We start from the raw sequence: 26,569 nt of genomic DNA on the forward strand, positions 1-26,569 counted from the left end.
GGTAGTAGCCTTTTGTATGAATATACCACAATTTATCCACTTATTTGATAGGCATTTATGTTGTTTCCAGTTTTTGGATATTATGAATAAGGTTTCTATCATTCTTGTACAAGTTTTTGGTTTTTTTAAATATTTATTTTGGCTGTGCCGGGTCTTAGTTGCGGCACACGGGATCTTCTTTGTGGCATGCAGGATCTTTAGTTGCGGCATGCGAGCTTCTTAGTTGCAGCATCAGGCTTCTTAGCTGCGGCATGCAGGCTTCTTAGTTGTGGCATGTGAACCCTTAGTTGCGGCATGCGTGTGGGATCTAGTTCCCCGACTAGGGATTGAACCCAGGCCCCCTGCACTGGGAGCGTGGAGTCTTACCCACTGGACCACCAGGAAAGTCCTTCTTGTACAAGTTTTTGTTTTTGTTTTTGCAGACTTCTGTTTTATATAAGTCACATAATCCTGTAATCCTGGAATTGCTGGGTTGCATAGTAAGTGTACATTTACTTTATAAAACACTCCCAAACTGTTTTCCAAAATGTTTGTACCATTTGACATTCCCATCAACAATAAACTGGAGAGTTCTAGTTGCTCCACATCCTCTCTACACTTGGTATCAACAGTCTTTTTAATTTTAGCAATTCCAGCAGGTGGGAAATAGTATCTCATTATAGTTTTAATCTACATTTCTCTGTTGCCTAATATCACACATTTTCACATGTTTATTGGCCATTTTTATATCTTCTTTTGTGAAGTATCTGTTCAAGTCTTTGCCCAGGGGCAACAACGTAACTTCATTTTTCAAGTCAAATAAACATGTTAACATGAATCTCTATGACAACTATCTTAGTTTCAAATCCTAACTAACTCTAAGACTAATTCCAAATTCTAAGAGGTGAAGACCTGTCATGAATTTGTCACCTGGATGACTTCAAACTTTTTTCTCTTCTCCTTAGACATTTCCCTCAGGAGAAATGACTTCTTTAATAATAATTGGGGATTGGAAGAAGCAAATTTTCATCACTTCCACTCTACAACATTTCTGAATTCAAAACATCTCCAAATGGTGCAAACTGCCCATTTCTAATGTTAGGTTTTACTCTTGACAAACTACGCTTATGACAACTATGTACAAGACAGAAAGCCTTTCTTTAATCAAGGAAGCTTAGTACTATTTCAATTTACCTTTGTTTGGCACCCCAGAGGTGTTTGCATAATAGAGCAATGCACCATATTAAAATTCAGGGTAAGAGGTATGCCTTTTAAGTGGGGAAAGGTGAATAGTGAGTGATAAGGGAGGTGAGAATGAATCATCTTGATGACATGTCCTGGGAAATCTTTTTTGTTTAATTGTGGTAAAATGTATGTAACAAAATTTATCATTTAAACCGCTTTCAAGTGTACAGTTCTGTAGCATTAAGTACATTCACGTTGTTGTGTAACTATCACCACCATCCATCTTCAGAACATTTTCATCTTTCCCAACTGAAATTCTGTATCCATTAAACACTAACACCCACCCCCCACCCTAGTCCCTGGCAACCACCAGTCTTCCTCTCTATGAATTTGACTGGTACCTCATGTAAGTGGAATCATACAGTATTTGTCCTTTTGTGACTGGCTTATTTTACTTAGCATAATGTCTTCAAGGGTCATCCATGTTTTAGCATGTGTCAGAATTTCCTTCCTTTTTAAGGCTGCATAACATTGCATTGTATGTATATACCTCATTTTGCTAATCTACTCATCTGTTGACGGACACAAGTTGCTTCCACCTTTTTTACTATTATGAAAAATGCTATAAACAGAGGTGTGCAAATGTCCATTCAGGTCCCTGCATTCAGTTCTTTAGGGTACATACCCAGAAGTGGAATTGCTGGATCATATGGTAATTGTTTAATTTTCTGAGGAATCCTGGGAGATCACTTCTGGGAAAATGAAGACCTGGATATCAATTCACTAAAGATTTTGTGTCCGTGTATTTCTTGTAAAGCCTTTACATACCCCAGATTGAAAACTCTTGTTGTGAGTCACACCTTAGAGCATAAAGGCGGTAATGTAATGTGTGGTGAAAAAGTATGAGTTTGGAATAAGACAGGGGTGGTTAGAATCCAGTATTTAGTCTAGAAACTGAGGGCAAGCCAATTCTCTCTCCAGTTTCCTTTTCCATAAAATGAAGCTAATAATACCTATCCATTAGGACCATTAATGGGATTTAAATAGAATGAATGAAAAGAACCTACCACAGAGCTTGACAATTCACTTGAAAGTACATTGTTTAGAGACCTTGGTGCACAGGACAGAGGAATAGCTTCTGCCCTAGAGCATGGTTGCCTGATGACAGCTACAGGTGTGCAAACAGGTAATTACAATATAATGTAGTGCTGAGCCAAGATAGATGTACTGGGGAGAGGGGCATTTTATCCTCCTGAGAAAAGCCAGGAAAGTCTGCAAGAGGTGGCTCAAAATGTGAAGAATGAGTAAAAAGAAGTTTTAGGCAGAGGAAACAAGCCAAGGAAAGACAAAAAAGCATGAAAGGGCATGTTGTGAGGGGAACTTGAAGCAATTTGGTGTCACAACACAAAATGCAAAGACAATGGGAACAAATGATGTTGAAGAAGCTTCCTAAAAGGCATGGTAAAGATCTTGACTTGATCCTGTGCCTTGGTTTCCTTGTACACCTCAAATTCTTGTATAAAATGGAAATGATAATAGTACCTTTGTCATAGGCCTGTTAGGACTAAAGGCAAATGAAATGGGATAATACACATAAAGCACTTAGAAGAGTGCCTGCCACATACTGAGGCCCAAATATTTTCTAATGTTAATATTATTTTCTTGAGGGTGGCAGGAAAGGCTTTAAGCAGGGGAGTGACATGGTCACATCTGTGTTTTGGAAAGATCACTCTGGGGGAAGTAAGGAGGATGGATTGCAGGAGCGAATATTGGAGGCAAGTAGGCAAGTTACAAGGCTGCAACAATAAATAGTCTAGGAAGTAGAGAAGGCCTGTCCTATACAAGAGTGACAGTGAGGAAGGAGGGAATTCAGGTATTTAAGAAGTAGAAGAGAAGAGCTCTGATGCCCATTAGAATGTGGGAGGTGCAGGTGCACGAGCAGTCCTAGATAGAGCTCCTAGATTAGGCCCTCAAGGTTAGTTTTCTTCCTGAATGATCTCCCTCCCTCCATTCTCCAATAACAAAAAGGCCATCACAACACATTTCCTTTTAAAGTTTTATTAAAGTTTAATGGAACAATTAATATATATATATATTTTTTGGTTAACCCCAGTACAAAAATACAGTTGACGACTTGACAAAAATGGCTCCATCTAGGGCTTGAAGGTTTGAGTTTCTCCAACAGTTAACAGGGGAAAGCATGCTTCCAGCTGGGCTGAGTCCAAAGCACACAGCCATTCCTGCACACGCATGCGTGCAAACAGGGAAGCCAAGCCAGAGAAGAGGAAGGAAGTTGAAGGAATTCAGGAAGAAGCCCAAGATTATTCCCAGGAGAAAAAGAGAAGAAAGAGGCTGGTCTCCTTGGTGGGGTAGAATTACGGATTTACATTTAGGACTTGTTGTTTTAAATGATAAGCTATTTCTGCAATTTTAACATTATAAAAAAGATGCTTCTGGTCTCTTTTCACCGCTAAGGTGAGTAAAGCAGGAGGAAATGGAAAGATTCAACTACTGCAGTGTGAGGAGTAAACCTCCAAATGGCTCAAGTTTTGTGTCAAAAGGTGTCATTCTTTACCTTCAATGACAAAGAGACATTTAGGTGAGAGGGGACAGGATAAGGAGGTCTGCCACACTCTGCTGGATCACAAACATGGAGACCAGCTTCTGGCAGCAGAACTCTTCCACAGTGAGAGGGCCCCTTCCCAGGTAGGCAGGAACAAGGTTTAATTGTTCTGAGTGATTCCTCAATATTCCCTTCCCTGCTGCCTTCCTTCCACAACAGTAACTTTGATGAAAGAAGGGATACATTCATGTTACAACTCATCTTCAAGATGTTTCTCTCTGAAGGCATCACCCGTCAGCCTTTCCTGAGCTTCCTTCATCCCCTGAACAACTGTGAAATAAAGGTTGAGGGGAAAAGTATGAAGCAGGTCTTTAATATTTGACATGTGACAACCAATACAGATTTTTATGTTTTAGGAGAAATATAAGAGGAGAACAGGATCTGGATTCAAGATCTAGTTCTGGATTTTAGCCCTGGAAAGTCTCTTGAATTTGTTTCCTCGTCTATTCATAAGGTGATGCTACTTACTTCACACAGATTATAAAAATTAAATGAGAGAATGAATAATAAATGTGCTTTATAAACTATGAAGTCTTACAAAAATGTTAGTAATTACTTTGGCTTACCCTCCAGGATTAGAGTTGAACCCCTGTCACAGGCTGTAGATATTCACTTGACACTAAAGGAATAGAAAACATCTTCCTACCATCCCCATCATCTCTTCTGGAGGAACGCTGCATTTATTTCATTTCCTGTGGAGGTTACAGGTTACACTGGTATGTGTGTGCATGTGCTTGGAGGGAGGATGGTCTTCACTGAAAGAGGTGGTCATATCTAGTATCAACTATGTATGGAAGAAGTCAAGTTCTCAGGCACAGGAGAAACCTGGAAGGCAGGCCCTCGGCAGACAGAAGATGAAACTTCTCATCTATCTTGGGCATCAAGGAGGGCAGCTGTTTTGGTACAGGCTCCCCATACAATGGCAGGCCAGTTGTTAGGCTGAGCCAGAGTCTGTGGATCTCAGAAAGCAAACCAGGTAGTATAGTTTGTTACATCCCTTTGGTTTTGCCCAAGCCTTTAGTAAAGCCAGGTTTGAATATTCCAGTTTCATGTCAGCTGAGCCATGGAGAATTCAGGCAAAGGGTTCTGTGTCCACATTTGGACTAATGTGTTAAAGGATGATGCTGGTGTCAAGATGGAAGTGGGAACTTCATGAAATTCTAAAAGGAAAGTGAATTTCAAGGGTCAAGAGTGGGGACCTATGGGAATTCCCCGGTGGTCCAGTGGTTAGGAGTAGGCGCTTTCACTGCCGTGGGCCTGGGTTCAATCCCTGGTCCGGGAACTAAGATCCCACAAGCCTCACAGCCAAAAAAAAAGAGTTGGGAACCTAAGGTTCAGCTACCCTTCTCCATGTGGAAAATTTCCCTGTAACACCAACCTCCAGTGATCTGCATTTGGGTAGGAAAGATGACATTCTCCTCACCCATGGAAAGGAGAGGATAACCTCTGCAGATCTCTTTCCTCTCCCTATCCTGAGAAATAAGAGTTCCAAGGACTCAGAACATAAAGCGATCAACAACCTGGCAGCACGGCAATGGGAGACACATGGCAACTTAGCAAACAACCCTCTTTTACAGATGGCAGGGAGAAATTCAGAAGGAAAACAGTGACAGTACATGGCATGAATTCCAACCTCTCCCTCTAGAATGATTGTGCTCAAGAATTAGAGAACAAAAAAGCATGACTGACTTATGATTTCAATCTTCCCTCACATGTTTGTGCTGACGCTGTTCCCTCTGCCTTGAATGATGCTTTCCGCATTCCTCTGCTGGCCAGGACTCAACCCAGTCACCATCCCCTCTAGCATGCCTCACGCCCTCCCCATGGTGGGCTACACTCCCCCCTACACACACATACCCCTTGCTTCCGTAACTTGATATGTCCTCTTCATATGTGTCCATAGACACAAATTCTTATCCGTATCCATCTAGATCCAGTTAAAGTTTACTATCTATGAAACCTTTCAGACTTGATCAGCTAACAGTTAGCATTCCCCTTCCTTTGAATTCTCACAAGAATAGCATTAGTGCAGTGGAAAAAAACTAAGTTTTGGACTGAAATCCTGGCTCTGTGACTTTTTAACTGTGGGTCCATGGGCAAGTGACTATTTCTGGGAGCCTCAGTTCTTCACAGTTTCCTGTGGGTCAGTTAGCTCCCAACTGGATTATAAACAGCTAGGGAAGGGGCTCAGTCTTATCTTTCTCTTATATTCTACACAGCATCTAGCCAAAAGCTAGTCATGCAGCAGATGCTCGGCTAACATGTTGAATTAGTTTCCCATCACAGACCTTGCATGTGGTTCATCCTACTGAAACCTAGCAGCAACCCTCCCTCTTCTCTCTCAACATAACCATACCTTGCTCAGCACTGATGTAGAAATACTTGTAGCTGGGGTTTCCATTCTCATTGATGATTTCAGGACGCACCTTGCCACTGGGATCTATTGTAGACAAAATAGCAGAGGGATTGCAATAGTCACAACTTCAAGCACCATATGGTACACTAGGCCTTCTGGAAGACGAGACCTGCCCATCTTTGCAGCCCACTGTCTCACCACCTTACCCCTTGTTTTTTATGTTGCAATCACAATGAATTCCTTGTAATTCCCTGAACACAACCCACCCCCACCCTCACTCCCCACCATGCCTTGGTATATGCTGGTCCCTCTTGCTGGCATGTTTCTTTTCTGTCTGATAATGGTGGGATCTATATTTTTATTTGTATCCCCCATAGAATCTAGCAGAATGCTGAGCAAAGATTAAGTAGTCATTAAATATCTTTTATAAAATTGTTTCTGGAAAGACATTTTTCTTGTTATAGAATCCCATTGCTTCAGCCTCACTACAGGGTCAAGGGTGGGAACTGTGGCTTATCTCAGTCCCTGTAGTGCCTAGCAGTGCTTGACATATGGCTGATGCACAAACGATTGCTAAATGGATAAATGATCACTACTCTCCCACTGCTCACGAAAGCAGTTAGTTTTGGGGTTTTGTTCTGTTTTTTGCTTTTTACAAAAGCAGTTAGTTAATGGGAAAAGTTTTCCTTCAGATCCGAGGTTCTGGCATTCAGAACTCCCCACTCTCTCTTGAAACTGGTTTTTGTTTTTGTTTTTAGCCATCCCAATAAAATTTCACTAGGTGGAGTCAGTGCCTTGATTCATTTCTCTCTCCTTCTGTACCACGGATCCCCAGATTAAGACCTTTCACCTTACCCAGGAACAGGATTCGTGGAATATAACCCCCATCAGGGCTGAAATCTTCATCTTTGGGCTCTTCTTCATCCTATTAAGTATAAACCTTAAGTCAGATCATGTTCCCTCTCTCCTCAAAACCTTTCAGTGGCTTCCCCTCCCACTCAGAGTAAAACCTTAAGTCCTTGCAGTGGCCTAAGAGGCCCTACTTCACCTGCCACCTGGGCACTTCTCTAACATCACGCCCTACCCCTTGTTCAGTCTTTTCCAACCACACTAAGTTGCCTGCTATTGCTGTCATTAAACAAGCTGGGCATGCTCCCCACTCAGGCTTTTGTATTTGCTCTTACACTCTGCCTGGACACACTTCCCCCTTCATCCACATGGCTCACTCCCTTTTCTGCTTCAAATCTTCGCTCAAATGTCACCTTGTTTTCTAACCACCTAATTAAAATTGCAAACTATCCCCTCCATTCGTCATTTTTAGCCATAGCATTTACCACTATCTGACATATTTTACTTATTTGTCTGCCTCCCCATATTCAATTCCTCATATGTAATTTAATGACAGCAAAGAATTTTGTCTGTTTTGTTCATTGCTGATTCTCAATACCTACATCACTGACGTGCACAGTTTTTCTTGAATGCATGAATTGATGAGACTGACATTTTAGTACAATTGTGAAGTTATAGTTCTCCCAGGAGACGTGACCACACAGTTAGCTTTCTTTTTAAGAAATCTCTCAAGTTGGAGAATGCTCACTGAACACATTTCTGTTTCCTGTGAGTGGTGATTCTAACTCACCACAGAAAGTGGTGAGGCGTTTAGATGCATAGAAATCAATAGTAATTTTGTCGTTTATGGTGTGATTCCCATTTCAGAAGTTATATCAAATAGTTAATATAACTTTGCCTTCAGTGAGGTGTGTCAGCATTCAGGCTATCCACTAGCTTTATAAGCAATCCCTTAGCTACCTCAACATTAACTGGTAATGTGTTCAGAAGATTTCCAGTCCTATGTTTAAATAAACATCATTTTATAGAAACAGGGCTAGGAGTATCATCACAGAGCATTCGAGCATCCCACACTGGAAGAGTACAGCCTAAAAGGCAGCACAGCTAGGTCATAGAACCTATTCTTATCACCTATTAGGCTCTATGACCTTGACTAAATCACCTAACTCCTTCAGGCCTAAGATGCTCAATCTGTAAAACAGGGATAGCATCAATGGCCTAAAAATCCCTTCTAACTCTAAGATCTGATATTCTGACTTGGGATTCCAAGACATCTTGTCAATGTGAAGTACATAAAGGATATCTAATGAAATAAAAGGAAGCTCTACATATAAGCCCAGCACAGAGTAGGGTTTCAACTGAATCATATTTTGCAGGGAATTGTGGCCTACACCTTTAGTTCAGTTATACAAAGATGTAAAAACATGTCATAATCATAAGCTAAAAATAAAGGGACCTTAAAATTTAGTCATCTTATCCAATCTTTCTTCTCCTACTTCCTCCCACAAATGGGGGCTCAATGGCATTCTACCATATCTGATGCAAGACTTAGTATTAGAGTTCAAGAGAAAAACACATATATACAAGTAGACAGCTCTGCTGAGTAAGATTTTATATCATCAATGAGGCTAACTCTAAAACAGTAAAGACTTAAAATCATAGCAGAAAGGAGAAACTCTGGAAGTCTTACCTCAAGATTTACCATAACAAAATTATGGGAAAGTTCTGAAATTTCTGTAGACTCTGCAAATTTGGGCTTTAAAGCTAGGGGGAAGAAAAGATTTTGGAACAGAAGAAAACATCATTGTCATACCCAAACCCTAATTCGCTGAGATGATTCATATAGCTGACCCTTTTGCTAATCTTAAGACCCAGAAATCAGGACACTTAAATTCTGGTGCTGCTTCTGCCATTTACTTGCATAGTTATGTACACTTAAGTGGCTGACTTTATTTCTCTGAAGCTTTCATCTAATTTATAAAATATAGATAACAGCATACTGACAAAAAAATTATTACTATTGGCTTTTTTACGTATTTCAATAACATCTATTTAAGAATAGATGTAATAAAGACAATAGAGTAACAATACTCTACCACTATAGTATATATATTATTAAACTAGCAATTTACATTAATTTTATACTCTTTTTCCTACATGATTTTATTAAGTGTAGCATACCAAACAAAAGGAGAAATCTGACTGGGAAGTGGCAGGCTGGTATACCAGAAAGAATACAGGCTACAAAGTAAGAAAACGTGGGCTCTAATTTGGTTCCCACCTCCTCCAGTAAGACCACTCCTCATGTCTCTCTCTGTTACATACAACTGTCCATACAACTATTGTAGCACCTAATCCCATATTCTACATAACCATATCTTAATTGCCTCACCCTCCAACCCCTTACAAATACAACTGCAAATTTCTTGAGGGCAGGGAATCTATACCATAAATTTCTTCAGTATTCCTTCAAGCAATAAGCAGTGCTGAGCCAAAGTCAGTGTTAATATTTTTTAAACATTAATATTTGAGAACACATCTGAGGTCTGATCATTTGCACCTACCTTTGCAAGCTCCACACCAGGACTTATGGATAATCACCATCAGGGGTAATCCACTTAAAAACAAAATGAAGAAATTATAATCTAGTAATTCCACTTCTTGAAATATATTCTAATAAAATGACCAACCAATGAAGACAAAGATTAATGTACAAGGATGTTCATGTAGTATAATTTCAATAAGAAAAATTTTAAGACAATCTATTCAATAATAGTGGACTGTTACAACAAAATTATTGCTAAGTTCTGACATTCCAGTAAATTCTGCAAATTTGGGCTTTAAAGCTAGGGAGAAAAGACTGTAGAAGAAAACAACAAATTACAGCATTTCTAAATGTTATGGCTATATAACAACTGAAACGTTAAAATTTTTCATTGGTACACTGTTAAAGGCTAGAATATAAAATTATTATCTATAGTTTAAATTATACAAATATGTAGAAAACAGTTTAAAAGGAAATGTTCCAAAACATAATAGAGGTTATCTCTGGATAATGGGATTGTGGATTTTACTATACTTTTCCTGTATTTTCCAATTTTTCTACAATTAAGTGTAATTTTTTTTTTTGCCACACTATGCGGCCTGTGAGATCTTAGTTTCTCAACCAGGGATTGAACCCAAGCACCGACAGTGAAAGCACCAAGTCCTAACCACTGGACCGCCAGAGAATTCCCAATTAAGTGTACTTTTTATAATCAGGGAGGAAAAAGCTTTTTCTTTCACAAAATAATAAGCAACATATTCCACCTGAATCAGTCTTGGCCAGCTGAAGCTCTTACGCTCTCAAGGCTCAAATGCTGACTTGTGGAAGGGTCCCATGTAATCAGACGTTGGCTTTCTCCATCATCCAACCCCCATATCACCACATCATCACATGCTGTACAATACTATCACAGCATTTACCACGTCGAACTGTATCTTTTTATTTACTGAGAGCTTCTTTTTTTTTTTTTAATTTATTTTTATTTATTTATTTATGGCTGTGTTGGGTCTTTGTTTCTGTGAGAGGGCTTTCTCTAGTTGTGGCAAGTGGGGGCCACTCTTCATTGCGGTGCGCAGGCCTCTCACTATCGCGGCCTCTACTTCTTGCGGGGCACAGGCTCCAGACGTGCAGGCTCAGTAGTTGTGGCTCACGGGCCCAGTTGCTCCGCGGCATGTGGGATCTTCCCAGACCAGGGCTCGAACCCGTGTCCCCTGCATTGGCAGGCAGATTCTCAACCACTGCGCCACCAGGGAAGCCCTACTTAGAGCTTCTTAAGGAAAGAACTCTTAGCTGTCTCTATACTCCCTACACCTAATATAGAGAATAATATTACTGGTAGCAAAAACTTATACAGCATTTACTGTGTACCAGGTACTATTCTAAATATATATAAATTAATTTAATAAGTGTCAAATGAATTATTCAGCTATCTCATCATAGGCCTACTACAAATCTGGGACAGAATGGTGCCTCTAATACTTGTAAAAGCTTATAAACTAAATGATTAGGACAAGGTTAGGTAAGAAGTGGGATCTACATAGCCATAATAATAGCCAAATATGCTAAACATTTATTATATGACATTGTTGTATGTGCTTTACACACATTATCTCATTTAAATCCTCACAACAGGGCTTCCCTGAAGGCACAGTGGTTAAGAATCTGCCTGCCAATGCAGGGACATGAGTTCGAGACCTGGTCCAGGAAGATCCCACATGCTGCGGAGCAACTAAGCCCGTGTGTCACAACTACTGAGCCTGCACTCTAGAGCCCGCGAGCCACAACTACTGAGCCTGCGTGCCACAACTACCGAAGCCCGCGCACCTAGAGCCCGTGCTCCACGATAAGAGAAGCCACCGCAATGAGAAGCCTGTGGACCGCAACGAAGAGTAGCCCCCGCTCACAACTAGAAAAAGCCCGCACATAGCAATGAAGACCCTACGCAGCCAAAAATAAATAAATAAATTTATTAAAAAAAAAATCCTCACAACAATCCTAAGGTAATGGTCTCATAATAGAAATGAGAAAACTGAGACTTCCAAGAAATTAAACATTTGGCCACATAAATTCTAGGTTCTGCCACTTAGTAATTAACTTGTAAGTCTGACTCCAGAATCAATATTCTTTCTGACCACTATCATCTACTTCAATTTAGAACAGCAATCCAGAATCCATGGGTTTAAACCCAATCAACCGATAATCAACTAACTTGGAATTTGAGAATGAAAATGGAAGAGGCCTTAGATGCTGCCTAGTCCAAACCTCCATTTCATGCAGGAATCCAGTCTCATATATCAGAAACAAAAGGTGGTCCAGATAACCTGATAAGCAAGAAATAATCACCAACCAAGGCAGCCCATCCTTTTAACAGCACCGTGCACTTACAGAGCACTTTAGAATGTCTTGCTTTCTCTTTTCTCCCAAGCAAACTCCTATTCATCCTTCTAGAGCAGAGGTAAGCAAACTAGTCTGCAGGCCTAATCCAGCCCACTGCCTGCTTCTGTACCGCAATGATATACAAACATATACAAACATGTTTTTTTTTAACATTCTTAAATGTTTGAAAAACAAATCTGAAGTATAATACCTTGTGATATATTAAAATTAAATATAATTCACATTTCAGTGTAACTAGCTTTATTAAAACACATTCACACTCATTTGTATACTTATTGTCTATGGCTGCTTTTGTGCTACCATGGCACAGCTGATAAGCTGCAACAGAGACCCTATGGTCCTCACAGCCTAAAATATTTACTGTTTGGCCCTTTACTGACCCTTGCTCTAGAGTTGACAGTCCAAATGTAACACCTCTGTGAAGCCTCCCCAAAACCACCTTCTCTCAACAGCTAGTTAGTCCTATTCCTCCTCTGGGATCCCAAAGCATTCTAACCACTAGTCCTTTTTATCCTCTAATCACCTGTTTACTTGTCTAAACTACTAACTTCTCAAGGGCAAAGACCTAATCACCCGTTTACTTGTCTAAACTACTAACTTCTCAAGGGCAAAGATGTATCTAATACATCTTTGAAAAACACAAGCACTGTTAAGGTAGGTACCTACCATTTGTTTACTGAAATCAATGAAAAAAATGAAAAACAAGCTTAAAGTGCTATTTGTCTTGAAAAACAGAATGAAGCACCCAGTTATGGGAGTTGTCATAACAGTCACTCTAGGTTAAGACCAAAGCATCGAGACTCTCACCCAGCACTATGAAAGTACTTTTGATCAAAGGCATAACAGGGATACCTGTGTATCTAAAATGTTACATTAAGTAAATTACATGAAGAACATAAAGCAAAAGAAATGCCAGCACACTGTCTTCATCTAAAAGATTTTATTAAATGAAACAATCTAGTGGTTTTGTCTTTCACCATTAGAATCAAAGCTTCCCAAGGACAGAAACCAGTGGATCTATCTGTGATCCCAGGCCCCAGGACAGAGACTAGCAAAAAGTAGGCACAGTACTCAAAAATCTGTGGTTTGAAAAAAGGGCCAGTACAGATGCAAAACTGTGTCATCTTCAGTTCTGTTCACAATTATTTTAAAACAATTCATCCATCCAGTCTGCTTTCCCACAATTCAGATGGGGGAAATCAGTGGTATGTGATATCCCAAGTAGAACCCAATCTAAGCAAACCCTGTCCACCGGAGCTCTGTCCTCTAGAGAAACTTGCCAAGCTCCTCCAAGCTAGTTCTCCATTCTCTCTAGTCTCAATTTATGCTGTAAACTCAAGGCCTGGCACAGAGGCATTCAGAAACGTACGAGTGAATCAGTCACAATAGCTCTATTTCCACGCATCAATATATTCTGCAGACCTTCAGATTATTCTTCCCAGAGAAACAGAGAGTGCAGTGGTTAGGCAAGGAGCCATGACTTTCCCCCACCAGCTCTGGTTAGTGCAGGCTCTGGCTCAGATACTGCAGAAACATGTTGGCCAGTTGAGGCAGGTTCTCATTGTTGGGATGCATTTTGGTGTAGGAAATAAACTGGCGACGGAGGCGACTCAGTTCTGCCATGGTCAAAGGCCGGGTAAACCGCAGGTGCTCTGTGGTGCCAGAAAGCTTAAGCAAGTCTCCAGGGACTGCGCTCTTCTGAGCTTCCATCAGTCCTGCCAACACCTGGCTGGTGACCTGGTCCAACTGGTGCAGAAAGGTGCCGGAGGCAAGTGGCTGGGACTGTGTAGACTGATGGGGTGGAGGAGCCCGGTTCTCAAACAAGGCAGCTCTGATCTCTGACAGAGGCAACGGCTCCTCTAAGCCCACCAAGGTGAACAAGGGCCGGTCCCAGCGGTTCCGAGAGTCGGGAGCTTCGAAGCGCAGCGCTAGGGCCTCCAGAAGTTCGGGAGGGTAAAAGGCACCTGACACATGCTCCGCCGATTTCTCGAATTCCGAAGTCACAAGAGCTGGAGAATCTGGCGTCCTGGTTTCCTCCCGCTCCAGTTCCTTAGGTACTTCTGCCTGGGCTCTCCCATTTCCTACAGAGTCCACTGCCTGCGGTTCCCCGAGGACACCGGTGCCCGCCGCCAGAGGTCTCCCTCCCTCCTCAGCTCGCGGCCTCCAACTCACACTGACACTGCGGCTCGGACTCTCATCCGCGCCCGCCACCCGCGGTCCCCCGCTCAGACCGCCTGGCCTTACGCAGTAGACCAGGCAGAGCGGAGTGCGCGCCGCCCGCGCTAGGCAGTACAGCTCGTAGCGGAAGCCCTTGATGTAATTAAGCGAGTCGAGGATGACCACTTCGTGGCGACTCAGACGCCGCTCCACGGCCGCTCGCAGGGCCCCACGCAAGGCCTTCTCACGGGCCGAATCGCCGTACACTGTCGCGTCCTCCGCGCCCAGCACCTCCGCGTCGTCCACCACGTACACCGCGCGGCCCTCGGCCGCCAGTGCCACGCGCAGCTCCTCCGCGCGCCGGCTCTTGCCGCTGTACGGCAGCCCGCAAAACACCACCAGCGGCATCCTCCCAGGGCGCGGCCATGTGCAACCGCGCAACGTCAACTTCCGGGTTGCCGGAGGCTCCGACGCAAACCGGAAATGCAAGCTACACTTCCTGCCTCCCTTGACTCTTACAGGACCTCTGTTGCTATGGAAACAGGAGTTCTAGACCAACGAGAGCCACGTCCGGCTCTCTCCGAAAGGAGACGGAGCTTAGAACGGCATCGGTTATTTATGTCAAATGTTATACGTCTCAGGAGAATGTGATCTCCTGGCGGCCAAAGACTATGTCCATCAATTTATAACGGAGCCTTAAAGAGCATTAAATATTGCAAAACAATCAGCACTATATTTAGCAAATGGAAGACAATTCACAAATACTAGTTCCCCTTCATTCCTTATAGCCAATAACATTCAGTAACTGTTTATTCAATAACCATTTCAATCATTCAATATCTTCATGGTTGGAAATTCAGAGATGAACATAAAACAGTCCCCCCCCACAGAGCAAGGGTCTGAATGGGAAAAGTCAGGCACCTACAAGCAGAATAACATACAGTCTAATGGACAGAGGTAGGTTGGGTTGTAAAAGTACAGAAGAGAAAAACAAACTGCCCACAAAAATTGCCAAAGACTTTACCTAGGAATAGTCATTTGATTTAGAAAGTGAAAAACTAATAGGAATTTTTCTCCTGGGTAAGGATGCCAGATAAAATATAGGATGCCTAGTTAAATTTGAATTTCAGACAATCAGCAAAAAATGTTTTTAAAATAAGTATGTCTCAAATATTACTTGGGGCATATTTAAAATTACTTATTGTTTACCTGAAATTCAAATTTAACTGGGCACCCTTTATTTTTATTTGCTAAATCTGGCAACCCTACTCCTGCATAAGGTATGAGGCTCAGAGCCATGAAGCTGTAGGATCTGTTCTAGCAAAAGCAAGCACTATAGTTTGGTAGGTGCAGAAGTGTGAGTATTTCTGTGCAAGGATGTGTGCGTATAAAGGAAGTGCACATACATTGTATCTTTATATCTCTCCAGTACAGTATAGTAGAGAATGTTCAAGTCTTGGCTCTGCTACTTACTTACTAGCTGTGTAAACTATTGTCAAGTTATGTAACCATTCTGTATCTAAATTTCCTCTCCTGTAAAATAATAACAATGGTTCTTATTTCACAGGCTGAACCAACCTCATAGTTTGTGAGGATTAAATAAATTAATGAATATAAAGCACTCAGATCAATGTTTAGCCTTTCCTCCCCTGTTCTGCCTTTTCCTCCTCCTTTGTATAAGTCTTCTGTGCATAGACTAAACCTACTTGGAACTTAAGACTATTCAACTTGAGACTATTAGGCAGCATGGTTTACTGGTTGAGTGTAGGCTCTGAAGCCAGAGTGTCTGGGTCCAGATCTTGGCTCCACCACTTAACTAGCTGTGTGATCTTGGGCAAGTTATTTAACTGATCTGTGCCTTAGTTTTCTCATCTGTAAAATGAAGGTAACAACAGTACCCACCTCAAAAGAGTTGTTGTGAGAATTAAATGAGTTAATTCACATAATTCAATGTCTGGTACATAGTAAGCACTTAATAAATGTTAGTATTATTATTTTTGTTGTTATCAGGCAGCCCCTCCATTGCTCTGCCTTGGCATAATCCTTCACCTGAAATTAATGCTAAGTTGATGGCTGGAAAGTGTTTTACCACCATAAGTAACCTAAAACCATATCTTGTACCTGGCAGCTGCTTCTTTCTTCCCATCTTCTAGTGTCCTCCAATGAATGTGATCTCCAAAACCTGGAAGGAAAGAGCCTCATAAACATTCACACATTAACAAAGGGCAAAGACCCAAGAAAGAAATGTGGCATGTTCACAAGATACTCATAAAAAAAAGGCTTTCCTTTGTCAAAAGCATGGTATTCAAGTCCCAAATCCACTGCTTTCTAGGTGTATGGGACCATGGACAGTCTTATACCTCAAGCCTCAGTTTTCATACCTGTAAAATGGAGATAATATAGCCTAATTCAGTTTTTAAGGAGATTAAATTAAATAATGGTGGACTTCCCTGGTGGTGCAGTAGTTAAGAATCCACCTGCCAATGGAGGCGACACGGGTTCAAGCCCTGGTCCGGGAAGATTCCATACGCTATGGAGCAATTAAGCCCATGCGCCACAACTACTGAGCCTGTGCCCTAGAGCCCGTGAGCCACAGCTACTGAGCCCGTGTGCCACAACTACTGAAGCCCACATGCCTAGAGCCCGTGCTCTGCAACAAGAGAAGCCACCGCAATGAGAAGCCCTCACACCGCAACGAAGAGTAGCCCCCGCTCACTGCAACTAAAGCCCACAAGCAGCAGTGAAGACCCAACACAACCAAAAATAAAATTTATTTTTTAAAAAAAGACCTAAATGTAAGACCTGAAACCATAAAACTCCTAGAAGAGAACATAGGTAGAACACTCTTTGACATAAATCGTAGCAATATTTTTTTGTATCAGTCTCCTAAGGCAAAAGAAATGAAAGCAAAAAGGAACAAGTGGGACCTTATTAAACTTAAATGCTTTTGCATGGCAAAGGGAACCACTGACAAAACAAAAAGACAACCTACCAAAATGGAAAAAAATATTTGCAAATAATATGACCTATAAGGGGTTAATATCCAAAAATATATAAACAGCTCATACAGCTCAATATCAAAAAAAACAACAACCCAATTAAAAAATAGGCAGAGGATTTGAATAGACATTTTTTCAAAGAAGACACAGAAATGGCCAATACAGACATGGAAAAATACTCAACATCACTAGTCATCAGGGAAATGCAAATCAAAACCACAATGAGATATCACCTCACAGCTTTCAGAACGGCTATCTTGAAAAAGACAACAAATAATAGATGTTCGAGAAGATATGGAGAAAAGAGAGCCCTTGCACACTGTTGGTGGGAATGTAAATTGGCACAGTCACTGTGGAAAACAGTATGGAGGTTCCTTTAAAAATGAAAAATAGAAGTACTATGTGATCCAGCAATTCCACTCCTGAGTATATATCTGGAAAAAATCGAAAACAAATTCAAAAAGATACATGCATCCCAATGTTCATAGCAGCGTTATTTACCAACAGCCAAGATACGAAAGCAACCTAAGTGTCCATCAACAGATGAATGGATGAAGAAGATGTGGTATATACAGGGGAATTCCCTGGCAGTCCAGTCGTTAGGACTCAGCACCTTCACTATGGTGGCCCTGGTTCAATCCCTGGTCAGAGAACTAAGATCCCACAAGCCGTGCAGTGTGGCTAAAAAGAAAAAAAAAATTATATATATATTATATATATATAATGGAATATTACTCAGACATAAAAAAGAATTAAATTTGCCATTTGCGCCAACATGGATGGACCTGGAGGGTATTATGCTAAGTGAAATAAGTCAGACACAGAAAGACAAATACTGTATATTTTCACTTATATGTGGAATCTAAAAACTAAAAGAAATGAATGAATATAACAACAACAACAAAAAAAGAATTTAGAACAGTGTCTGGGACTGGATAATTGCTACAAGTATTTGCTATTAATATAATATACCAGGCACTAAACAACAACAAAAAAAGAATTTAGAACAGTGTCTGGGACTGGATAATTGCTACAAGTATTTGCTATTAATATAATATACCAGGCACTATTCTAAGTACTTTACCAATATTCATCTTCATAACAACCCTAGAGGTAGGTACTCTTATTAATACCATTTTACAGATGAGAAAACCAAGGCACAAAGTTTAAGTAACTTTCCCAAGTTCACAGAGCTAATGAGCATCAGAGCTGGAAACTGAACCTATGCGCTCAGGGTCCAGATTCCTTACTTTTAAGCACTAAACAATGCTGTCCTTCAAAGCAGAAGGAGGTAAGGACAAAGAGGCAAGGGAGGGAGTAGACAATGCAGGGCCTGATAGGCCACTATAAAGATTCTGGCTTTTACTAAGCTCTTAGTGGGTTTTGAGCAAAGTATCAATAGTAACATGATGTGATTTCTGTTTTAACAGGATTGCTCTAGCTTCTGTGCTGAAAACAGACTAAAGGAAGTGTTATGGGTTGAACTGTGTCCCTCCAAAAATGATATGTTGGAGTCTTAATCCCCAGTACCTCAGAGTGTGACGTTATTTGGAAATAGGATCTTTATGGAGGTAATCAAGTTAAAATGAGGTCATCAGGGTGAGACCTAATCCAATATGGTGTCCATATAAAAAAGGGAAATGTGGACACAGATATGCACACAGGGAGAGAACCCAGCCATCTATAAGGAGAGAGACCTGGCACAGACCCTCCCCTCAGCCTTTAGAAGGAACTGATACTGCCAATACCTTGATTTTGAACTTCTAGTCTCCAGAACTGTGAGACCATAAGTTTCTGTTGTTTAAGCCACTCAGTTTGTGGTGCTTTGTTATTGCAGCCCTAGCAAACTAATACAGGAGAGAAAGGCAAAAACAAAAGAGACTAGGAAAGTGGTTATTGCAATAATCCAAGCATGCAATGACAGTGGTTTGGACCAACTGTGGTGGTAGAGGGAGTAGATCCTATCAGATTCTGGACATATTTTGAAGGTAAAGGCAAAAGGATTTTGTTCTGGATATGGGGTGAGAGAAGTTAAGGATGACTCTAAGGTTTCTGGCCTGGGCAACTAGAAGAATGGAGTTGTCGTTAATAGAGATGGGAAAGAGAGTAGGTGGAGTGAGTTTTAGAAAGGAACGTTAAAGAGCTTGGATTTGGAAATGTTCATTTTGAGATGCTTACTAGACATCTAAGTAGAGATGCTGAATAAGCAACTGAATATCTGAGCCCGGAATTCAAGGGACAGTTATCAGCATACGGATGTTACTTAAAGCTTAAGACTGAATAAGATCACCATGGGAGTGAGTGTAGATGAAGAGGGAGTCCAGGAGCCCTGGAGCACTCCCAGGTTAAGGGAGATAAAGAAGAACCAGCCAAAGACATGAGAAAGAACTACCAGTGAGATGAGCAGAAAACCAGCAGCACATGGAATCCCAGAAGCCAAGTGTTTCCAAGATGTTTCAAGAAGGAAGGATGATCCACTGACACCAATGCTCCTATTAAATCAGAAATGACCACTGGCTTTAGCAAGTGGAGAATAATGCTGACCTTGACAAGACCAGTTTCAACAGAGGAGCGAGGATGAAAAGATGATTAGAGCAAGATCAAGACAGCCCAGGGGAAGAATTAGAGAACAAGTACACACAACTCAAAGAATTTTGCTGTACAGGGGCAATTGCTAGAGGGAGCTGTGAGTCCATGAAAGGTTTTTATTCAATATGGAGGAAAGTATAGGATGTTCAAAGCTGATAGAAATGATATAATAAAGGTAGGAAAACTGATGATACAGGACTAAAAGGGAGAGTCGAAAATATCTTGAGTAGATGAAAGGAGATGGGATTTGGTACTCAAGTAGAGGGATTAGCCTTTGCTAGGCGCCCTGATAGTTCATCCAGTAAAGACAGGAAAGGAAGGACACATGGATACTGGTGCTCGAAGGTAGGTAAATCTCATGGTGACAATTTTTGAAAGGTCTCTTCCGAGTCCTTCTACCTTCGGTTAAATAGGAAGTGTGGTGACTGGCTGAAAGCAAGGATTGTGGAGGAAATATTGAAGGTTTGAAGAGACAAAAGTAAATATGAAATAGTCCTCTGGGAGAAAACCAGAGAAACTAAATGATAAAAGGCATGTTTCAGGAAAGAAGTGATTCCAGAAGAAAGCCTAAATACAAGGAACAGTGAGCAAATTAACTGGTAAACATGTAGATAAATCTAAATATTATCTGTATAAAAAATTTTAATACTCAATTTATAGAGTTAAAAAAGGAGAGAGAACTAAAATATTGGACAACAACAGCTTATAAGGAAAGAGGAAGAGACTGAAGTTAAAATATTCTAAGGCCCACTAACCATTGGGGGTTTAAGAGATTAATGTTAGATTTTGTTAAATATGCGAGTAAAATTTCAAAAGTAACCACTAAAAGAAAAGAACTAGAGTGCCAACTTCCAAACTCATAAAGGAGATAAAGCAAAATAAGAACCAGCAAATACTCAACCCCCAAAGAAAGGGCAAAAAAGAGCAAAAAAGAATAGAAAAAACAGTAGCAATGGAAATTGGATGAGAGAAATAAGACCAGCTCTGTCAATAATCACCACAAACATAAGTGAACTAAACTTGCCAGTTAAAGTTAAAAGACAGAATTTGTCAGATCTTGGTTAAAAAAAAAACAAAAAAAAAAACTGCCTCTATGTTTACAAGAACACCTAAGACAGAAGGACTTGTAAAAGTCAAAAGTAAAATGATTGAAAAATATATCCCAGGCAGATGTCAGCCAAAAGAAAGTCAGGGAAGCTAGATTACTATCAGGCAAAATAAAATTTCTCCATAAACATGGACTACTCAGAAGCTAGCTAACAAAGCTTACAGTCATAGGAGGTTATTGCTAAGAGAGAGCCTAGGGCAGGGCTGTTCAATTGAACTTTCTCCAGTGATGGAAATTTCTATAGCTGCACTGTTCAATATGGTAGCTATTAGCTGTTGAGTACTTGAAACATGGCTAATGCAACAGAGGTGCTGAATTTATTTTATTTCATTTTAATTAATTTAAAAATTAAGAGTGACATATTCCTAGTGCTACTTTATCGGACAGCACAAACTTAGACATCAGTCTAATCCTCTCATATTACAAAGGCCTGGAAAACGGAAGAGGCTACCCAAGACCACAAAGGAAGCCACAACCAGAATTTAGTCTGATTCCTAATTAAAATGCTTTTCCAGTGCCCCTGGCTGCCCTACTGCATTATCCCTATGAGTAAGTCTAGAGGTATAATTTGAAACAGTTCACTACGTGTATAAAATTTCTTTGAAAATTCATATTAAAAAGTACATTGGAATTTTTCATGAGTAATAGTCAGCACCATCATTTTTTGAGTGCTTACTCTATGTTATAATTACGATAATATAATAGCATTAATGACTAACACTATTATGGCATTTATTATATGCCAGCCATTGCTGTTCATGCTTTTACATGTATTAAATTATTTAATCCTCACAATAAACTTATGAGGTAGAAACTTAATTGTCTTCATTTTACAGATATGGAAGGTAAAGTTAAATAGCTTGCCCAAGGCTACAGTGCTAGTAAGTGCCAGAGCTGGGATTAGAACCTAGGTGGTGGTGTTCCAGAGTCTGTAGTTTGCTCACGATACTTCACTGACTCTCTAGCAAAGATAAAAATGAATAAAGGAATAAAGGAATGTGGCTTCGCGAAAGCAGAATGAAAACACAGACTTCAGGTCTGGAAAACCTGGGTCCTTATGTTCCCATTCAAAAATAACTTGAAAAGGTACAGTGCTTACCGTGTTGCTACCTACTCCCCAACAACACCCACACTCACACCCATGCCAACGTGGAACATCTGAAGACAGTCCAATTTCCTAAAGTATCACCTGCACAGACACTTTATTTACTCCAGTTATCTGCAGAGTGAGCTGAAAGCTCCCATGTTAGCAGCTCCTGCCCTAAAACATTAATTTAAAAAGGGGGAAAAAAGGGAAAGTGACAATTTCCAAACACAGCATTTACATCAGAATTCCCAAGCACTTCATGCTCAAATTGTTCTCATGAGTGTAAGCTAAGGACATCAGAAAAGTATTATCCACCCTCTCCCAGCTGACAAAACAAAAGGTTAAGTGCCAGAACTGGCAGCCAAGTTTCTGAAACAGGGAACACTGTACCTAAGAGGTGGAATAACACAGTGGCTAAATGAAGTCTGTCTGCATCAAACAGACCTACTTTAGCCACTTGCTGTTTTCCCGTATGCAAAATATGACTAACAAATATTTGTCCCATAGGGCTGTTGTGACTGTGAATAGGTCACAGTATGGAAGGTAAACATTCCATACGTGTCAGTGCCAAATTTGCATTTGAGACTTGACAAAGCCATCCATTTCTGTTTCAGGCAGGAGAGCACATGAACCGCCCCGCCCCCACTGATAACTTTCTCATTTCTCCTTTAAAGTTTTCAAAGGAGTTTCTGCACTCAGAGCAGGAGTGGTATATTGCTGAGAACAGAAGCTCTGGAATTCGTATCTCAGCTGGGCCACTTACTAGCTATGTGACTCCTGCTTCCCATTTTAGGTTCTTCATCTGTGAAATGGGGATAATGATAAAAAATATTATCTATGCTGTAAGAAAAAAATGGATTTACACATGGATAGATGACTACATGGAGAGAGACATGATAGGACAAGGATAGTCAGACATCAATGGTAGACCTGGGAGGCAGACATAAGGGGGTTGTTCACTGCGAAATTCTTTCAACTTTGCTATGTGTTTGAAAACTACTGTAATAAAATATTGAAAAAATAATATGTTAATGAATGAAAATATTTATTTAATAAAATGTCAACTTCACAAGGAAAAACAATATATTATCTATCTTAGAGGGTTATTATGAGGATTAAACCAGTCAATACATGAAAAATGCACAGAACAATTCCTGGAATACATCAAATATACAGTAAATGTTAAGCATTACACTCCTCCCCACAGGTGATACATATTCCAAATTTTTAGCACACGGAAAACAACAAAATTATTTTAGAACTCTAAGATGTTAGAGCTGGAAGGACTCTTAGGAATCATTTCTAGTCCCAGCTCTCTCATGTAATAAATGATCCCCAGGGAAGATGACAGCTGGCTATATAGTCTGACCAGGATTAAAACTCAGGTCTCCTGATTTCTATCCAGTGCTCACACCACACCACTGTACTTCCTGTTCTTAATGAAAACAGTAGGGTCATTCCGTCTCTCCTCTCTCCAAACCACCAGGCCATCTTCTGCAAAGAGTCAAAACTACTTAAACATCTGGGAAGAAATCTTACTCATCACTGCTCCGGGTAGCACTTTTTTGGGATGTGGGTGGTGAGCTGTAATCTATTTTCCAAGAAACCATACCCACAAGATACAAAAAAACAAAAACAAACAAACAAAAACAGTTTGAAATATTATTAATTCCTTTCAGGAACAATTCAATATTCTTCTTTGGGAGGATATAATAATAAACATTAAATAAACACTTTTCTAAGTTTGTGACACATATCAAATACCTTTTGTTTTTTCGTTTAATCCTCACAACACAGCCCCCCCAACACCAGGTTGCCCTTCTATATGCTCCTAAGTTACCTGCTATTTCCCTGCTCATAGTACATATCACAGTGTCATGTAACTGCCTGCTTACTTGTCCTGACAGTCTTCAGACTATGAGCTGAAAAAAGACAGGGATCTCAACGATCATGTGTACCATTCATTTCTTGTTTCAACAAATATTCCTGGGCACAAATAAGACAGAAATGGTCCTACCTTACTGGGGCAGTCTGTACTTTCCAAAGATGGTTGCAACAATATCTCCCATTCCACATGCTCTTTTTACAATGGGACCTCAACATTCCTCCCATGGGGGATGGAGGGGGTGTGGTTAATGTCCCTTGCCCTTGAACATGCCCACAGAGTACAGTGGAAGTGATGCTATGTGACTTGTACAGCTAGATGATTAAAATGCCATGCATTTCCATCTTGTCCTCTTAGGGCACTCACTCTTGGAACCTAGCTGTCATATGGTGAGGAAGCCCACACTAGCCCATGAAGACAGACCACACGTATAAGTAACCAGCTCAGCTGAGGCCCCAGACTTGGAACCAAGACATATACCTTCCCCACTGTGCCTTGTTTGAATTCCTAGCCCACAGAATCATGAGCATAATAAAAATGATTTCTTTACACCACTGAATTTGGGGGTGGTTTATTATGCAGCAATGGTAACTGGAACAACCACACAGAGCTTAATGTCTAACAAGGAATACTGAATACATGACTCCAAGGTATTGCCTACACCTAACACAGTGAACTGGAACAGGGTAAATTATTTGTTGTGTGTCTGAGGTAGTTATTATTCTGCCCCTTTTGCAGATGAGGAACTGAGTTTTGAGAAGTTTAGCAACTTGCCCTCGGCCTCTCAGCTGGTTAGTGGCAGAATAAATTAAAACTCAAATCTAAACCCACACTCCTAACACTACACTCTTCTGTCTCCTTCATTACTTAAAATTTTACACTAAATATACAATAATCTGCTTTAAAATGGGACTGTCAGTACTTAAAACATTCTGGCTCAACAGAATTCACTGTGCAGTTTCATCATTGAGATGGAAACCCACATGTCACCTCCTCAGAGAAGTCTCCCTTGACCTTCCTAGCTCAAGTAATGCCAGCTCCCTCATCCTTCCCCAGCCTTTCTACTCCATCAGTTTCATTTTCTTCCCAGAACTCATCCGTAGCTGAAATTATCTTGCCTGTTAATTTGTTCATGTGTCTACTCTCTGTCTCTCTGAATTGAATATAAGCTTTGTGAGAGCAGGAACCTTGTCTGTCCTATCCATTGATATATCCCTAGTGCCTAGGACCATGCCTGTAATACGGTAGGTGATCAAAAATTATTTACTGAATGAAGGACTGACTGCATTCAGGCACACTGAATGTCCACCCAATCTCATCACCCACCAATAAATGTGCAAATAGGGAGGATAAAACACAATTAAGAACAGCAGGACTGCAGCAGAGACATTCCATACAGCAATGTCAGTACAAAAACAAAAAACCAAAAAAGGAAAGGGAGGGGAGTGCATGCTACCACACAACCACTTAGAAAAAGCATAAAACCCTGAATTCAAATAAAGATGTAGGTAATGGGATGGATGGAGTAGGGGGTCACACCTCTTATTCTCCATTCATAACCACTGCCCCCTCACTCTTCAAAAAAACTCAGTTTCTTCAGACACACCTATTGAACCACACCAAGGAACCAAGGACAACTGTTGGTGACCCTCTAACATCAGACCTTTGACCCTTCATCTGGCCCTTCCTTTTGTGCCAGTCACCCCTCCCTAGGATACAGGTGCTGTTCGCTCCCAGGTAAGGAAGCAGTAACCTAGCTCTTCAAAGAAGAGGTGAGGAGGGGACTCTTCAGACCCAGGGCAAAGGTCTAAATATACAGGTCCCCAAAGGTCCTATTTCTCCCAGGAGTGAAGGTAACGGTGCCTGAGGACCTACCAAGTGCTAGGCACTATGCTGGTCTCTTAAACATGCTTTTCCTAATATAAGGGAAATTCCTTACCCCAACCCAAGAATTCAGGGAGGCCTCAAGTAAAACTTCCCCATCTCAACATTCCCCAGACACGCTACTCCTTACCCCAAATTCCAGGAGCAGTTCGAGAGGATAAAAAGAAATCTACCGTGGCCACAGAGATAAAATGGGAAAGGGATCATGTTAGAACAAGAAGAGGGTTGTACTGAGCTGGGGCCCAGGATAAGTAAAGATTAAGATAAGAACGCGGTCTGACCCTTTCCAAGCCCATTATGTCCATCAGAAGAGGTGACGAGGAGCAGGAAACTGAAGCCCAGCAAACAGGTGGCTCCGAGACGAGGCCGCAGCTCCATGGTGGTAGGTGCGCGGAGCCACGGGGCTGAGCAGACGTAGGGCCCGAGTCCTAGCAGAAAGTCCGCGCTGTTTCCCAAGTGCGGTTCAGCCCATCCGCTCTCGTTCCCAGATTTTTTTTTTTTTTTTTCCTAACCCTGAAGGAAGTGACGTTAGACGGATGTGGGTGGTGCCTCCGGGGTCCGGTTTGGGACGAAGTGAGAGTTTAAAGGTGCAGATCACGAAGAAGGTTGAGGGGGCTGCTTTTGAGCGCTAGTTGCTTCCCCAGGTTCCGGACTTTAAGTCCGAGGACCGAGAGAAAAGATGGGCCGAGATAGTGGGCGGGTGGGGAGGAGGCTCGGGAGAACCGTTGCTGCTTGCGTCCGCCTGCAGGCTAGCCCCTCCCCCCAAAAACCGCTGCACTTAATATTCACTACGCAAATTATTGATCTGTGAAGTCAGCAGCACCCAACAGTGGGCGGGGTGCCCATTGGCTTCGGGTCACCCCTCCCCCTTCGCAAATAAAAAAAAGGCAGACAACCGGATTTCATTCTTAGGTTCCTGCTCGAGT

General features: G+C 41.2%; 2 protein-coding genes across 2 annotated transcripts; both read right to left on the reverse strand.

Moving 5' to 3' along the window:
• Positions 1-3,206: 3,206 nt before the first annotated feature.
• TXNDC12 (thioredoxin domain containing 12) lies at positions 3,207-26,151 on the reverse strand. Its single transcript, XM_007164465.3, has 7 exons — positions 25,925-26,151; positions 16,213-16,273; positions 9,557-9,609; positions 8,683-8,756; positions 6,999-7,068; positions 6,144-6,227; positions 3,207-4,057 (listed from the first exon to the last, which is right to left on the reverse strand). Exons 1-7 carry the CDS (start codon positions 26,019-26,021, stop codon positions 3,978-3,980), a joined length of 519 nt encoding a protein of 172 aa, XP_007164527.1. The 5' UTR covers positions 26,022-26,151; the 3' UTR covers positions 3,207-3,977.
• KTI12 (KTI12 chromatin associated homolog) lies at positions 12,860-14,957 on the reverse strand. The gene has a single exon (XM_007164464.3). The coding sequence runs from the start codon at positions 14,497-14,499 to the stop codon at positions 13,435-13,437; it is 1,065 nt and encodes a 354-aa protein (XP_007164526.1). The 5' UTR covers positions 14,500-14,957; the 3' UTR covers positions 12,860-13,434.
• Positions 26,152-26,569: the final 418 nt, after the last annotated feature.

The sequence above is a fragment of the Balaenoptera acutorostrata genome, chromosome 1 (genome assembly GCF_949987535.1).
Source record: "Balaenoptera acutorostrata chromosome 1, mBalAcu1.1, whole genome shotgun sequence".
In the NCBI taxonomy this organism is placed as follows: Eukaryota; Metazoa; Chordata; class Mammalia; order Artiodactyla; family Balaenopteridae; genus Balaenoptera; species Balaenoptera acutorostrata.

What these genes read in the sequence shown, in the direction of transcription:
- KTI12 (XM_007164464.3), bottom strand. Translation starts at nt 14,499, where the DNA reads ATGCCGCTGGTGGTGTTTTGCGGGCTGCCGTACAGCGGCAAGAGCCGG.
- TXNDC12 (XM_007164465.3), bottom strand. Translation starts at nt 26,021, where the DNA reads ATGGAGCTGCGGCCTCGTCTCGGAGCCACCTGTTTGCTGGGCTTCAGT. An exon ending in TTGTTATGGTAAATCTTGAG is followed by an intron (nt 7,069 to 8,682) that starts GTAAGACTTCCA and finishes TATACTTAATAG; the next exon opens with GATGAAGAAGAGCCCAAAGA. An exon ending in CTACATCAGTGCTGAGCAAG is followed by an intron (nt 4,058 to 6,143) that starts GTATGGTTATGT and finishes TTTATTTCACAG; the next exon opens with TTGTTCAGGGGATGAAGGAA.